Genomic DNA, 17,401 nt, shown 5'->3' with positions numbered 1-17,401 from the left:
ATACAGCTAGACTGATAATTCTGCAGAGCTTTCTGCACCTTGCATTAGCTGATTTTGCAGATCTAGCTATAAAACTGGAGCAACAGATGTTTCATGCTGTCACAATAGAAATTTGAAGTCCACTGACAAATAAACTTTCAGCTAAAGCTTTAACATTGCAAGTGCCAGCTCTGAAAGTACCACAGGTTCCCAAATGTGTGAGCAAATCTTGGTGAAAAGTCCTGTATGTATTGTGAGTCAGACTCCTTGTAGTTACAGTACTTGATTAGTCAAACGAATAGTTTCCAGGGTAGGTTGACAGCATCGTTGTATGGCAGTTAGGGTCTCAAAGGGTATCAGTGCTAAACCTTTCACACGTATAAAAAAGGAGGTATCCTGTTCCTATGCTGCTTTGACTATGTTTATGCCTCTCAGTATATAATGAGAGAGGATTCCTTAACTCTGGAATGCAGAAGTGGATTGACAAGGGGAATTCAGAAATGGGGAGCAAAAAAGAAAACAAAAAACAGAACAAAGCTCCTCCTCCAAATATAAAGCTATTTGTTTCTGTTCCTGAATAAAGTTCATTTTTCTGTTTGTGCTTTGTGTGCTTATCTGGGATTCCAGTATGGACATATATCAGTGTCCTCCTATAATATGGTGAACGTTAAATTCATGGAATAAACAACCAAAAATCTTCCAGACCTTATCATCTGATCATTTTCTTGGAGGAAGGGTGTGGTTACAAGGGGAGGGAGAAGAGAAGATGATTAGGTTATACAGTTCAATTTTTGTTCCTTTCTTTTGTCAAACAGTGCAGCCCGATCTTCTGCTGATTCCAATTTAGATGATATCTGTAAATTGCTTCGAAGCACTGGATACTCAAGCCAACCTGGAGCTAAAAGACCTCCAAACTACCCTGAGAGTTACTTCAGCAGGGTACCCATAAGTGAAACATTCATTAGCATGGTTATTGGCCGCTTACGGTCAGATGACATTTATAACCAGGTAAGTTACTGTGAGATAAAAGGAGGGATCTAAAACTGAATATAAAATTGTTTCTCAGGTTAGTTCAACTATGAAGCCCAGAAAAAAACAAATCGCAGAATCACAGAAGTTGGAAGGGACCTCTTGAGATCACCTACTCAAGTCCCCTGGCTCAAGCAGGGTCAGCTAGAGCAGGTTGCCCAGGACTGCATCCGGTTGGCTTTTGAGTATCTCCAGAGGTGCAGACTGCAGAACCTCTCTGGGCAACCTGCTCCAGTGTTTGGCCAACCTCACAGTAAAAAAAAAAAATCTTTTATATTTAATGTCTTTAAATGATAAATTATTGGCCACTTTTAATAACTAATTCCTTCGGAGAGTCCCGTTCTTTTAGTTACTGCAAAGAGATTCATCATCCCTTAGTAGACTGTGTTTAAAAAAAAAAAACAGTAGTATTGCACTTCTTAACTGTGACAATGGTATTAATAAAGGAAAAGAACAAAAATTGAAGCAACGTATGAGTGATGGCTACTATATTTACAGCCTTTTCTAATATGACTCCTTTGAGAGATCTTTAACAAAGCATTTGCTTTTGAGCAGGTTTCAGTCTTTAGCATGGACAAGCAATCTTATTTCTGTAATTATTGACACACTTCTAGTGAATCCTGGAAAACTGAAGCAGTTTATAGATGCCAGAAAATGAGCATTTGAAGATTAATGAATGATTGTCAGAAATAAACAAAGGCTTAAGTCTTTAGGCAAGAGTAATAATTTAAAGGTAGGGACCTTATTGAAAACACTTTCATACTCTGGAGAGACATATTAACCTTCAAAGAGGAAAAAATGCCTTTTCAGGTACGGTACTGTACTGTAAGAATTTTTTAACTTGTGCAGAGTTCTAGAAATGAAAAAAAAAAAGAGAACTTAGCAAGTTGTGAAGAGAGCCCATTTTATGACATAATCTATGTCTCTGGTAGGAAACTGGGAAGTGTTTGTGAGACTATGCTCTTGTAAAGTACTTAACCTAGAAATCTTACCTAAATCAGCTGATATTTTGTATCAAAATTACTTTTCCTCTTTTTTATATAATATTGTTCGTTTATTGCCTTTGCATTAAAAGAATGTTACAATTTGTGATTTTTATTTTGTAGTGCTTACTGCTGATAATGAAAAAGATCAGTGTTTCTATACAAAGCATGATTATAACCTACGTGCTTTTTCTAAATGTAGTACAAAAAGTAGGGTAGAAATCTTCAGCTCAACCTGAACTGAATACAGTCTCTTTTACTAAATTATGTTATGTCTGAGGTGTTATCTCCTTTGATACTTGCAGCTTATTCTTGATGGCAATGGGCAGAAGTCTTTTTCTTACTAGGAGCCTCCTTTTTTCTTACTAGGATTTTTCTTTCTAGTCTGAACATTTAACCTAATGAAATAACCAAACAAAATTAAAGAAAATAGAATGTTACTAAATAAAAGCAGAGAACTATTTTCCTAATGACAAATCATTATGTCTTGTTGAATATGATTTTGATGCCAACTTTTTTGTTAGCGTGGAATTCTTTTAATATATTATCCTATTTTTTTTAAAATGAAAATTCAGTTGATAATTTGAATCTTTTTGATCTTGCCGGTACATGGAATTGGTGAATAATTAAATTATCTGCATCCTAATTGCCTCTTACTTAAGTGAAATTAATACTTGTTTCTATCTGAGATGAACTAAACATACCTGGTTGTTATGAAATATTTATTTCTAACTCTCCTTTCAAGTCATCTTAAGCTCTTTGGTTCATCCCTCCTTTGACTCATTTACACCATAGTAATATCTTACTATATCCTGTTAAAGCTAGCAGGCATCTACACAGTCAACTTTTATGTTCTGTAAAATATCTCTGGTAAGTATGCTGCATGTGTAAGCATATCCAGCTTACCCACATATCCTGCTTGCCTCCTAGTGTCTATATAGCATACTCTTTAATGTGTGCTTGCAAGTGGTTTATGTTATATTTTATTATGTTCTGTTTTGCTTTGTTCCCTTTTCCTAGGTTTCTGCATATCCATTACCAGAACACCGCAGCACTGCCCTGGCTACTCAGGCTGCTATGCTCTATGTGATACTGTATTTTGACCCTTCTATTCTTCACACTCAACAAGCAAAAATGAGAGAGATAGTGGATAAATACTTTCCAGATAATTGGGTAAAAAAATAATCCTGTTTTAAAACTGTTCCCTGGATTTAATGTTATAGGAACAATTTACCTTCTTTTTACAGTGTGCATTATAGAAAATAATAATAATGTCCTAGAACTAGAATAGATTCTTCTCAGGGGAAATTTTACTTTGTTCAGAATGAAGCAGTCTGAGTCAAACCTTCTGGATAAGTGTGGAAAGCTATCCTTTAAAAATATCAGTTATTGTCTAAAGTACTTAAATCAACCATTCTTGATACCATCGTGGTAAAGTGAATCATAGAAAAATGTATGCTGGAAGGTAATATAGGCATCTTCTAGTCCAGCCTTTTCCTCAAAGCAGGGCTAGCTTCAAAGTTAAATAAGGTTGCTTGGGCTTTGTCCAGTTGTTTTGAAAATATCAAAAATATCTAAAATACCTACAGCCTCTGTGGGCACCTGTGGCTGTGCTTAATCACTCTCATGGTGAAGAATTTCTTCCTTCTGTAAAACTGGAATTTTCCTTGTTGTAGCTTGTGACTGTCGCCTCTTGTCTTTTCACTGTGCATGTCTGAGATGGGTCTGGCTCTGTCCTATTCATAACTTCCCTTTAGGTAGTGGAAGACCACAGTCAGATCCCTTACTCATCTTTCTTCCAGCTTAAGCAAACCCAACTCCCTCAGCCCCTACTTTCATAGTGGGTCCTTCTAAGTGTCTTCGCAGCCTTCTGTTCAATTCATTCCAGTTTGCCCATGTCTGTCTCATACTGAGGAGCTCAAATCTGGACACATTACTCTAAATGGGGCCTCATGAGGGCTGACTAGATGAGAATAATCACTTCCCTCAGTCTGCTGGCTACAGTGTGGCTGACGTAGCTTAGGGCATGGTTTGTCTTTGTCGTAACACTGCATGTCTGATTAGTGTTCAGTTTGTCCAGCAGGACACTTAGGTCCTTTTCTGCAGAATTGTTACATAGGCAGTCAGTTCCCAGATTGTGCTGTTGCAAGGGTTTAGTTTTGTCCCAAGTGCAGGACTTTGTATTTTTCCTTATTGAACTTCATGTGGTTGCTGCTGGTGAATTCTACCAGCTTGTCTAGGGTGCTCTGGATGGCAGTCATGCTCTCCAACAAATCCCCCCATGCTGATGTTATTTGAAAACTTATTTAAGGATTCATTCCGTGCCATTGTCCAAATAACTTAGAAGCAAAACCTGTCACTCTGTGCCATTCTGTAGATGTTTTCCGATGCAGTGATCAAAATGGAATTACTATGTGTCTCAGTATTGAGATTTAGGATTTCCATCCGGAAGCCATAGTCTGCAAAAAATGATACTGAAATAGGCAGGCATGTAACAATAGAGTCCCCGGGTAGTCTATATCAAAAGGAATCAGACTTAACAGAAAAACTATAAATTAATTTGTGTGTATCTATTAATTTCAAATTGTATTCTTCTGTACCTTAAGTGGAATAGTGAAGAAAGGAGGGAAGAAACTGTAATAGCTGGCTATTTTAGTGGACATTAGAACCTATCAGTTTCTGAAAAACTGCAAGCATATTTTGGAAATGAGAACTTGACATTGTGAATTTTTTATTATGCCAGCATTTTTATTCACCTGACTTCATAGTACAAACTTGTTTTAAGACAACACCTATCTTCTTGTGATCAGGTATGGATGAGTTAGCTGCATCATAAAGAATACTTGACTCTTAGGCTGGTTTCAAATCATCGTTAGCAGTTGAAGTGTAGCATTTTGAGGAACTGTCATCCACAGGAAATAATGAGCTTCACTTCAACAATATGAGAGGGGTCCTCGTATCGCCAGACCAGTGTCCCATTTGCCTTTACTACCTTCCTTTCTGACACTGTCAGAAGAGCTCAAAGGCTGACAGTGTCTCCCTATATGTTATCACTCCGGGATAGAGGCATATTGGAGCAACAGCTTGACAAAGCTCATAATGCTACAGCTCTATATATCCTTTGTCTGTCAGTAACCCAAAACTTCAATTTTTAATCAACTATCTTACAAACACTTGTAAATCAATCACAGTTCTGTATTTTTAATCACACTCAAACTTGGGCTAGGGGTCTGAAATCAGTTCCTCTTTGCTCCTTAAAAATCACAGCATGGAATCATAGTTTCCTTCTGTTTGTGTTCACCACAGAAGATGCATTACATTTCAATTCTGTCCTTTGGGCATTCTTAAAGTAGGATTAATTCAGATTTTTTTTTTTCCCCCCCCATCATAGTCATTTCCCCAGTTGCTTTTGTCAGTCTCCCACATAACATCATGGAAGTGAATAAGAATTTATAAGTTCAATGGGGGGGGAAAAAAGTGGAGGCCAAGGATCATACATAGTGACTGAAAGAACTGTCAGCTTGTTTTCAGAATATTAAGCCTCTAGTTAACTCTGTGCCTTTTATTTCAAAGTCTTTCTTACTCCTTGATTTCCAAAGGTGATGGAGCAAAAAGAGCAGCTACCGAAAAAGTTTAGTTGTCTCGTTGTCACAAATGCAGGTTTGTGAATCCTGCTGATTATGCTAATTTATTGTGAATGAGTGACTTTACACAGTTTGATTTAGTAGCAGTTTAGAATTTACTTGTAGCAAATTGCAGGATTTGATTCTAATATTTTAATAGCACTCAGTCATCAGTGATTAACAAAGTGATTAGACAAAATTGATCAAAACAGTGACTTAGTTACAGATTCAAAGATGGCAAGGTTCACTCTATTACTACACGGAAGTGCATAAAGGAAAATTAAGTTACACTGAGCTGTAATGATTCACAAAGAGATTGTATATGCAGGGGATAAGGAGGACCCTCCCGTTGAGTCACGAGGTTCAGAATAGACCCCCTTGCTTTCTAAACTCCTTCTCAGAGAGGAATCTAGGTGCGGCTGGGTCCAAGCTTAGTCTCAGACTTGGTCAACGGTTTATGTGAATAAGGGTAATATATATGTGTGTATATCTAGTACATGGAAGAAGTGCATAAAAGAAAATTAGGTTACACTCGAGTGAGAGAGATCATGGATGCAGGGGATAAGGAGGACCCTCCCGTTGAGTCACGAGGTTCAGAACAGACCCCCTTGCTTTCTAAACTCCTTCTCAGAGAGGAGTCTAGGTGCGGCTGGGTCCAAGCTTAGTCTCAGACTTGGTCAACGGTTTATAGGAATAAGGGTAATGGAGCAGTGTAAGACTCACGTTGAAATTAAATCGTACATCTACAGACTACTTAAGCTGATTCACACATGCATACACACAAACTTGAGTACATATAAAAAAATGGTATACCTTTCAAAAATCCCCCTCCAGTTCAGTGAAATACTCACGTTGAATGTCTTGGCATTTCTCAGCGGGCGAGGGTTGAGCCTCGAGGAGTGAAGGGTTTCAGCCCTGGCTCCACTGTCCGTCTTCAGCAATGGACATCTGATTGTGGCAGACTTTGAGAGTTTGCTAGCTCTGAGAGGCATCCCACTCGGAGAGAGATGCTGGTGCAGCCCACTGCAGTCCAGGAGAGCTCAAAGGGCCTCACTTAGGACTGCTGTTTATAGGATCGTGAGATGTTTGGCTTTAGTCACCAGTAAATTTCCACCCAAGCCACAATTTGGGTAGTTGCTGGAATTCCAGCAACGATGATACCCCTCTGTTTCAAGGCTGTCGCGGATAGCTGTTTGTTCTCGCTCCCCTCGTTAGCCATAATACAGAGATTTTAATAAGGACAGGACCACTTTCTGCTTCAACCATGTAGGAGTTTCTGGTACAATTAAGGGGCGCTTAACTGACCAACTCACTACACAAAGGCCGCGGTCTGGAATTCCTGAGGTCGTAAAGTGGTTGAAGAGAGAGAAAAGAGGGGGGAATGCACCACCACAGTCCTCCCCATGACTAAAGTCAATCCATCTCACCCACAGAGTGGCAGTGTGGTCGCCTCTTGCCTCTGTGCCTATAAACAGATTAATGCCATATTCCAATTGTAATTTTGAGGGAAATTTTTGGTCGGCTTACTCAATTATCAAGTTTTGGTTAAATGTGGTTAAACAGTTTTATATATGTGAGGAGGTTTTTAGTAACAATGTCAGCTGTCTAGCTATTCTCCACACTCTAACATATAGAACTATATTCAACAGCAAACATAATACAGTAAAAATGAGTAAGATTACAATAGGATACAATAGTCGATTCAGAATTCCTGTTGCAGTTGGTGACCATCCGAATAAGGTATCCCACCAGTGATGTTCCCCATCTTTTTTCACTTGTTCTAGGATATGATGTGTCTTTTCTGTGTCATGATGGATGGTAATCAGAGTTTTTTGTCCATTGTTCTGAACTCTTTTCAGCAGTTGATTCAGGTCACTATGTTGCAACAGTTTTCTCACCAATGTGAGATTCATTCTGCTGTTTCACAAAGGGAGTTTGTTACCCAGTGTGCAACAATCCAATCCGCACACTGAGTCGAGATACTGAATTTTTTTTTTTCCCCTTGCACTTTAATTGTACACAAAACTTACAGAGTTAGTAATTACCATGCTAATTGCTATTGGTCAACTATATTCTAATTAGCCTTGCTTGCTGTGTAAATTAGCATGCATGATCCTTATGGGTGGGGGGGGTTAAATCTTTTTGGTCCTAAACTGAGTCGGTGGTCGTGATCCCCCCTGCTGGAATTACCTTTCCCCCCATTACTGTTTTTCAGCAATCGTCCAGTTTTTCCAGCACCTGTTGGGGTAGGATGTTCTCTTTTATCAGTTTCTCAGTACTTCTTCAAGGTCTAGTTGTTCCGGGATGTCTTTGGTTAAAGGATGCTGAATGTTTGTTCTTCTGATTAGGGATGATTAAGTGTCTTTTACTTGCCAGCTCACAAAAACATCTTGGCCTGCTATGATGTTAGCTAAGTTTCAGAGTTAGCCTTCAACAATTCCAGTGGGGGTAGGTGATAGATCTTTGATCACAGGCTAAGAGAAGCGATGTTGCTAGGGTTTGGAATAGTAACATGAACACAGCATTTCCGTTTGCTGTCCTGCAGGGTGCTGCAAAAGAGAGAGAAAAGAGGAAAAAAAAAAAAAAACTGTTTCGGCGGGGAGAGTCCGAACAGGTTACCCCTTTTATGATACAGGATAAATCCACCTAGTAGTAATTCTGTGTTTTGTACCACTGTTATCAATAGCTTCCCAAGCAAATGTGCCACGAGGTTTAGTCAAAGTCATAGGCACATTTCCAATTTGTGGTAAATTAACCATAACCAGTTGTCCTGGTTGAAATGTTTTCTCTCTGATTGTGTCTTTGAAATGCATGAATTAGATCTTGGATAACGCTAGCAGGTTGTCTCTGAATTACAGCTCTTGGAATGCCTAATGTCAATGCTTGATTATATAGTTCTCTCCACCTCCGAGCCCTAGGTCGACAATTTATGGGTTGAAGTTCCTGGGAACTATTTTGGGGTGTTTGTTTAATTTGTCTGATGTTATGATTAGGATTTTCAGTTTCAACACATTGATTACTCCATCCCACTTCTCGCCCATGTTTTATGATGTCATGCATCAGTGTTTCCCAGGTGGGGAGATCTCTGTGCACCAGGACCCTTTCCTGCTCATTGGCAACCTCCCTCATGTCCAATAGGGCTTTGAACTCTGCCTTCCTCCTTATCTCATCTCGTTTTGCAATGAGGTAGGATTTGAGCATAGCAGGGGCTCCCTTAATTAATGGCTTTAGCATCTCATGATTCACGATTGCTAATATGGGAATGTCAAGAGCGCCGCGATCATACATGGCCTGGATACAGGCAGCTTTTGTAATAGCTGTGGAAAGTTCATTTAGGGATTTAATAGGTATTACTAGAGGTTCTCCTCTCTCCCGTACATCCATTTCACCAGCCCAGTATGCCACTCTACTGGTTATTGAGTGGGGATCATCTGGAGGCATGGGGCCAGCATTTAAAAAGACACCAGGGCCCCAAAATACGTTGGTTTCATCGCCGTTTAGTAAAATTCTATCTCCCCCAGTTAAACATACTCTCCATAAATACTCAGTTTCAGTTTCGCCTGGCTTACGGCCATAGGATTCTTGTAGGTTAGCCATTTGGATTGGATCAAATGGGGTTATTATTTGGGTACAGTTTCCTACTCCACCCCGAGGCCCAGTAGTTTCTTCTGGTTTTATAATGGGCCTACCTACATATGTAGGGGCATCTGGAGGAGGTAAAGAATCATCATTCCCCGTTTTGTTATCATCGGGATCACCCCAGATGTTTCCATCCCATTCTTCAGGGGATACAATTAATTTCCTAATTTGTACAATGTCAAGGGAATTGGGAGCTTGCATGAGCATCATCTGAACCTTTTCTGCCCATTTTTGTTTTTCCTCCTTTTCCTTCTGTAGCTGTTTCTGTAGTTGTTCAATTTGTAGGGACAGTATTAATTCAGCTGTCTTCCTGCCTTCTATTTCGTCCTTTAGATCCTGCTCCCTTTTATTAAACCTTTCTCTGTCTTTGCAGGCAGCTTCCAGGCAGGTGCCTAGCATTTGGCAAATGATTCCCTTTCCTTTACCATTTTTAATATTTCCCCTGGCTACTTTTAGCTGTTTTTCCACAGCTTCCCAATCATTCCAATTATCACGAGCCCATTCTTCTGAGAATTTGGGACTCAGACTTATTCCATGCATTTTTAACTAATCAGTGATACTACTTGCCATCCTGCCAACTATGCCAAATTGTCACGAATGCAGGTTTGTGAATCCTGCTGATTATGCTAATTTATTGTGAATGAGTGACTTTACACAGTTTGATTTAGTAGCAGTTTAGAATTTACTTGTAGCAAATTGCAGGATTTGATTCTAATATTTTAATAGCACTCAGTCATCAGTGATTAGACAAAATTGATCAAAACAGTGACTTAGTTACAGATTCAAAGATGGCAAGGTTCACTCTATTACTACACGGAAGTGCATAAAGGAAAATTAAGTTACACTGAGCTGTAATGATTCACAAAGAGATTGTATATGCAGGGGATAAGGAGGACCCTCCCGTTGAGTCACGAGGTTCAGAACAGACCCCCTTGCTTTCTAAACTCCTTCTCAGAGAGGAATCTAGGTGCGGCTGGGTCCAAGCTTAGTCTCAGACTTGGTCAACGGTTTATGTGAATAAGGATAATATATATATGTGTATATCTAGTACATGGAAGAAGTGCATAAAAGAAAATTAGGTTACACTCGAGTGAGAGAGATCGTGGATGCAGGGGATAAGGAGGACCCTCCCGTTGAGTCACGAGGTTCAGAATAGACCCCCTTGCTTTCTAAACTCCTTCTCAGAGAGGAGTCTAGGTGCGGCTGGGTCCAAGCTTAGTCTCAGACTTGGTCAACGGTTTATAGGAATAAGGATAATATATATATGTGTATATCTGGTACATGGAAGAAGTGCATAAAAGAAAATTAGGTTACACTCGAGTGAGAGAGATCGTGGATGCAGGGGATAAGGAGGACCCTCCCGTTGAGTCACGAGGTTCAGAACAGACCCCCTTGCTTTCTAAACTCCTTCTCAGAGAGGAGTCTAGGTGCGGCTGGGTCCAAGCTTAGTCTCAGACTTGGTCAACGGTTTATAGGAATAAGGGTAATGGAGCAGTGTAAGACTCACGTTGAAATTAAATCGTACATCTACAGACTACTTAAACTGATTCACACATGCATACACACAAACTTGAGTACATATATATATAAAAAAATGGTATACCTTTCAAAAATCCCCCTCCAGTTCAGTGAAATACTCACGTTGAATGTCTTGGCATTTCTCAGCGGGCGAGGGTTGAGCCTCGAGGAGTGAAGGGTTTCAGCCCTGGCTCCACTGTCCGTCTTCAGCAATGGACATCTGATTGTGGCAAACTTTGAGAGTTTGCTAGCTCTGAGAGGCGTCCCACTCGGAGAGAGATGCTGGTGCAGCCCACTGCAGTCCAGGAGAGCTCAAAGGGCCTCACTTAGGACTGCTGTTTATAGGATCGTGAGATGTTTGGCTTTAGTCACCAGTAAATTTCCACCCGAGCCACAGTTTGGGTTGGTAGTTGCTGGAATTCCAGCAACGATGATACCGCTCTGTTTCAAGGCTGTCGCGGATAGCTGTTTGTTCTCGCTCCCCTCGTTAGCCATAATACAGAGATTTTAATAAGGACAGGACCGCTTTCTGCTTCAACCATGTAGGAGTTTCTGGTACAATTAAGGGGCGCTTAACTGACCAACTCACTACACAAAGGCCGCGGTCTGGAATTCCTGAGGTCGTAAAGTGGTTGAAGAGAGAGAAAAGAGGGGGCAATGCACCACCACTCTTGTATTTATACCTACAGCATATCAGTTTCTACTTACATTGCTAAATGAAAAGTATGTCTTTTTCTTAATAAAATGTAACTGCAGCTTCTTGTTTTCTGCTTCCAATCTTAGGTTATTAGCATTTACATGGGAATCACTGTAAATCTAGCAGAAGCATGGGAACCTTACAAAGCTGCTAAAACTGCCCTCAACTACACACTGGATCTTTCAAATGTCAAAGAGCAGGTACATAAGCCAGAGTTAAGTATTTCTAGGAAGATTCAAGCTGTGTGGGCATCTCAAGTATATTATATGACATCAATAATGCATTGGTCTTTTTTTCTTGCATACAATTATTTGTATTACATTCAAGTACAGTACTTTGAGTATATAACTTTGAGTTAAAAATACTTCAGAGTTTCAAAATCTGGTCTTCACAGCACTGCTTGTTTCACTTCATCTCGCAGTGTTTGTTTCCCCTAAAAGCTTCAGAGTTCTGACTTGACTGAATAGATGCTAGCACTCTTTGCCATGCTGTTCAGTACTGGGATGTCTTAAGCTGACTGTAGCGTTTGGTCTTTCATCTGTAACAGTTTTAGAAGTTAAACATCTACGCTGACGAGGTGCGGCAGCCTCCCAAATTAATGGGGCTTCCCAAATTACATGAACAATAATCTGGAAAAAGCATCTGATTTAAAAGAATGATACCATAATGTTAGATGATGCAACGTAGTTAATTCTTTTTATGTGAAATAATTTTTTCCATGCCTAAAAAACCAGTGAATAACACTGAGTTGGTTGATTGTTTGCCCAATCAACAAATCATTTGACTGATGATAGCTAAATGCCTCCTTAGAATCTGACCCCAGTGCTCAGGAAAGAACACACAGAAGTGTCTACTGAGAACTGTACTATATGTTGTCTAGTAAACTTAGGGAATACGAGCAGACATTTTTCCTTAGTCTTTAGAGAAGAAGTTCACTAAGTAGAACTGACATTTAATTTGTAACAAGTATTTCCATTCTGGAATAGATTTTTGTTGTTGTTCTTTCACATTAGGCAATAAAGCATTAGTAACATTTTTTAGGAGAGATATCTAGAGCATACCTAAGTTAATATAGGAAGTTTACAAGTCTGCATTTTTGAAACATTGTGCTTCCTGTGCAGGCTTTTTACTTTAAAATTTAGCTTGCATCCTTTGTCACACAGTTGCAGTGTATGATATTGGCCTACTAGTAATGATAATAGTTTTTATAGCACTTTTTTTGATCTGTGTGCCCTTTAAGTTCTTTGGAAGCCACAGTCACATTGTGCATGATGTATTCCATTTGAGGCAAGGATTATATTGATGCAAGCTTTGTATATTCTAAGGCAAGCAGATATGCTGTGGTCACTGAGCGAGTGCACACTCAGGTGCAGCAGTTTCTCAAGGAAGGCTGTCTAAGGGAAGAGCTGGTGCTGGACAATATTCCCAAGCTGCTGAATTGCCTGCGAGACTGCAATGTAGCAATTCGCTGGCTGATGCTTCATACTGCAGACACAGGTAAGACTTCATAATAGACTTTTATTACAGAGCTGTTAATCCTGCTGTACTGGTGCTTCATGTTACGTCCTGATGGAAGTTCAGTGTGTGCCGCTGTTGAAGTCAGCAGTTTCGTCTACTGTTGTCAATAGATTGTTGAGCTGTTCTTTTGCTAACAGTCTTCTAAAGTCTTTGGCTGAAACACCACACGTGCATTTGATTCATTCTTGCAAGCTAGACACAGGTATAAAAAGTAGTAGGAGAAGTCACGACCCTGTTCAGTAATACTCTGCAGAAAAAGTCTGGCAACTTTTATCTTTTTCTGCCTTATCACTTAAATCATCATTCTGAACATTTTACCTAGCACCAAAAGGAAAGCAGTAGCCAGCTTCTTAATATCTTAGTAATTAATAATTTAAAACCAAGTGTTTTATTCTGTTGAACTGAAATTCAGCTGAAACTGTTCAATAATGTCTCTGACATGAGTTTGGGTCTGTAAACTTACCTAGTTAGACATTCTCTTGGTTGAATGCTTGTGTTGTCTTTGGGGCTTCTTGTTATGTGAGAGGGCTTCATGTGTTTTCTGTAACCATTTCAGAAATGTTGATCTCTGGGCTTCTCAGTCAGGTGTACTAAATTCACATTTAGTTTGCAGAAGCCAGCAGAAGAGTTTTAAGAAGGCTGAAGCATGACAGAAACATTAATTATTTCCTATTCTAAGGAAGGGTTGTACAAGGGTGGTGAGACCCATGTAAATAGAGAACAGGTGGGGACTTACATATCAGAGCAAAACGTTTTTGCTTTCAAGCTATTAAAACAAAAAAGTCTGTTTACAAAGATTGAAAAGCTTGGCCAAATTCTGTAACAGTGGAGAAATGTTGTCTTTCCATTTTCAGCTTGTGATCCAAATAACAAACGTCTCCGCCAGATAAAGGATCAAATTCTCACAGACTCAAGGTACAATCCCAGGATCCTTTTCCAGCTTCTTCTGGATACAGCTCAATTTGAATTCATTTTGAAAGAGGTAATGTGCTGCTGTCTTCTTCACCGTTTTCCCCTGAGTGGCAGAACAGAGTTGAAGACTTGAATAGTAGTGGTGCATTTACTGCGCAGTCCACTTACATAAAGAACAATTGTTTTGATTTGTTAATTGTGAGTTTTCTATAGAAGATTACAAACTACTATTGCTTGGAGGTGACTTCTGCAGTTTTCTCAATAATTGGCTGTTTTCATTCTTACCCAACGTGTTTATATTTACTCAGAATTTTGCATGAACAGCCTGAGAACAGACATAATAAAATCTGTGGAGGAAGCTGCGTAAGTTTTTATCGTGTCATACTTCTCTTTTTCAGGCTTTCTTTTAAACAGAGACAAAAGCCTATGTATGTTGAGGATAAGCTGCTAAGAAAACTCTTACACCTATGTATGAAGTTCTGCCATTTCTAAAAGATTCCCCATTAATGCTCTGGTGCTAACCTGGTAGAATATATAAAAGTATGCTTAACTTCAAGTATATGCTTTTTTGAATTGGGAATATTAGACCAGAGTCTTCTAAGATCTCTAAGCTAAGTTACTGGATATTTTCATCAGTGACTAAAAATCAACCATATCTGCATCATACTGTTTTTTAAAATTCAGTACATTTCTGTCACTGTATGTCCATCACACTGGCTGTATTTCTTTTTTTTTTTAATTTTATATTTAATATTCTGGCAAGATCTTGAAGTTATGTAGTAATCACTGTAAGTTAGTTCCATCCATTTTCAGTATTTTGTTTCATCTATTGTAGTATGCCATCTTGCCAGTTTTGTAAACCAAATGCTTCACTTTTCAATAGATGTTCAAGCAGATGCTGTCAGAAAAACAAACAAAATGGGAGAACTATAAAAAAGAGGGATCTGAAAGGATGACTGAGCTTGCTGATGTCTTCTCAGGAGTTAAACCTCTTACTAGAGTGGAGAAAAATGGTAATTATTAAAAACTAAACTGTGGGGAAAAAAGTAATTTTATTTTTTTATTTCTAAGCTGATACCAAAAGAAAATACATGAAGCTAATGTAATAAGAAAAATGTTCATGTCCACAGAGGTCTCTTACATGCTGTCTTGTTCAGGTTTTCTGCATATATTCCATATGTAAGTCATATTTAAGTACCTAATATTTAGATGGCCATGTTTCTAAAAATATTTTTATTACTTTATTTAGATATGCCAGGTAAGACTATGAAATACCAGTTCACTTTTCTATGTATAATGGAGTTCATGTTACTGTGCTCTATGTAGAAAGGAGTGCGAAGATCATGCCCATTAAATATGGGGATGGTTTAACCTCTCCTCTCATTCTTCCCCTAGCTGTAACCTGGATTTCTGTTGTATCAGCATTTTTTCAAACCTTCTTTTACTTCTCATCTGCACTGAATCGTATTCTCCAAGTTCTCCAAGGACTTAAAAGCATTGAATCTGTATTTCTTTCCAAATTTCTTTCTCTGTTTTTTGAAATACCTCCCCCGCCTCACCCTTGAACTGGGGTAAGAAAAAGAATTGTAAATCACACTCTCATTTGATCAGGAACACTGCATGAAGTGTCAATGTAAGGGCAACATTTGTGATCAATCCAAAACAACAAAACCCAGAATACAGGCAATTTTCTCACTTGCTTCCACTTAAAAGCAGAATTACCTTACTGAAATATTTTCCTTTTGTCTTTCTGAAGTCAGCAAACTTGTAGCTAAAACATAGAAATTGCAACTGCCACAGCAATTAATATTGTAAAACAGTTAATAAAACACAAATTTATTATTTAAAAGGCTGTATCATCTTTGTATAGATTTTGTAATGCCCATTTGTGTTCGTAGTTGCTTTTTTAATGTTGTGTGTGAAACTTACGTGAGCATTTGCAACTTTACAGGTCTGCATGTTGAAAGACTAGAAATGTAAGAGTTAAGATGAAAACTTTCAAAGGAATTTCCTATGTGTATAGCTTGCTTGCTTGTCTGTTTGTTTTGACTAGCAAGTTCCCTGTGTCTTTGTTGCTTATCATACATGCAAATATTTTTTTCTTGTTCTTACACAGAAAATCTTCAGGCTTGGTTCAGAGAAATCTCCAAGCAAATAATGTCTCTAAACTATGATGATTCCACTGCAGCAGGCAGAAAAACTGTGCAGCTAATACAGGCACTGGAGGAGGTATGGCAAAGAAATTTTGAGATAAATGACCTTGTCCTTTTGAAAAATAGCATTTGCTACACATGCACTGACTTCCAATAGATGGGTTACAAAACAGATCTGCATTTTAACAATTGTTTAAGCCTGTAGGTCTTTGCAGTTTTATATATAGTCAGCAGGACTTGCTTATAGACCTTGCGATTGTAAAATAAAGGATATAGCATGAAAAATGATGCCACCTGCAGCTGAGGATTAGTAGGGTTTTCAAAGAAATGAATTCAGTATTAAACATTATTTGGCAACATTACTCATTTTATTAGAAATTCTGAAAATAAATTAATTTGAAGCTAGAGAGGGTAATTTGAAAGGCAAAATAAAAATATCCCTATTTGTTATGTGTACATTTCTTCTATTTCCAGGGTATAAAAGAATACTCAGTATGGTGTTTCACAGTACACCTCCTCAAGTAACTTTGTGAAATTTATTATTTAACACTCTCTAAAGTAGGCCAGGATTTGTTAAGTGTCTTACTATAACATCCTGAAGAAATATATCAGTTTACTGATCTATTTGTATTGCTGTCCTTAAAGGTGAACAGAAAAAAAAGGGGTTGTTTTATGGGGTTGGTTTGTTTGTTTTTTAAAGGTCCAAGAGTTTCACCAGCTGGAAACTAACCTGCAAGTTTGCCAGTTTCTGGCTGACACCCGCAAATTTCTCCATCAGATGATCCGAACTATCAACATTAAAGAAGAGGTCTTGATCACCATGCAGATAGTTGGTGATCTTTCTTATGCTTGGCAATTAATTGACAGGTATCTTAGCAGGAGCTTTTTCTTCTAAATCAGTCATCATTCGTGAAACTTGTGGGAAATAACATGCATAAATATTATTAATACTATAAACTTTCCAATTTAAAAACAGTCTTGAAGCCTTATTCTGTGAGTTGTTGAGTATATTTAACTCTCATCAACTTGAATAAGAATAAACAGCCATCCTTGTCATGTTGTTAGCTGCAGGTTAAGTGATACTGTAATGTTTTACTGTCTATCCTGTTATGACTATAACAATTTTGTTAAGCTTCTGTCTCCAGCCTTTAGTCTAATTAAGTGTTCTCCAAAATACTGGAGTTCCTGTTTCAACCAAAAACAAACAAGGAAAGATAAATGTTAGAGAACTCTTTTTCCGTGGTGTGATTTTGCTGAGCTGCTACTTCATTACCTTGGCTGTTAATACTCCCTGATGCCCTCTTCTTTTGCCCCACCTACCCCTTTATCTTACAGGTTTTTCCTAGCCAA

General features: G+C 38.5%; 1 protein-coding gene across 2 annotated transcripts in view; it reads left to right on the top strand.

Annotated features, from left to right (window-relative positions):
* WASHC5 (WASH complex subunit 5) overlaps positions 1–17,401 on the top strand; it is a 34,638-nt gene that overhangs the window by 4,472 nt on the left and 12,765 nt on the right. For both annotated transcript variants that reach the window (XM_075704633.1, XM_075704634.1), the window contains exons 5-12: positions 795–987; positions 3,012–3,164; positions 11,555–11,668; positions 12,794–12,965; positions 13,841–13,968; positions 14,782–14,911; positions 16,015–16,127; positions 16,752–16,918. In XM_075704633.1, coding sequence (XP_075560748.1) covers positions 795–987; positions 3,012–3,164; positions 11,555–11,668; positions 12,794–12,965; positions 13,841–13,968; positions 14,782–14,911; positions 16,015–16,127; positions 16,752–16,918 — 1,170 coding nt within the window. The remainder of the gene's footprint in view (positions 1–794; positions 988–3,011; positions 3,165–11,554; positions 11,669–12,793; positions 12,966–13,840; positions 13,969–14,781; positions 14,912–16,014; positions 16,128–16,751; positions 16,919–17,401) is intronic.

The sequence above is a fragment of the Pelecanus crispus genome, chromosome 2 (genome assembly GCF_030463565.1).
Source record: "Pelecanus crispus isolate bPelCri1 chromosome 2, bPelCri1.pri, whole genome shotgun sequence".
NCBI lineage: Eukaryota > Metazoa > Chordata > Aves > Pelecaniformes > Pelecanidae > Pelecanus > Pelecanus crispus.
Note: the sequence above shows the minus strand (reverse complement) of the source record. Positions and strands in the feature narration are given on the sequence as shown.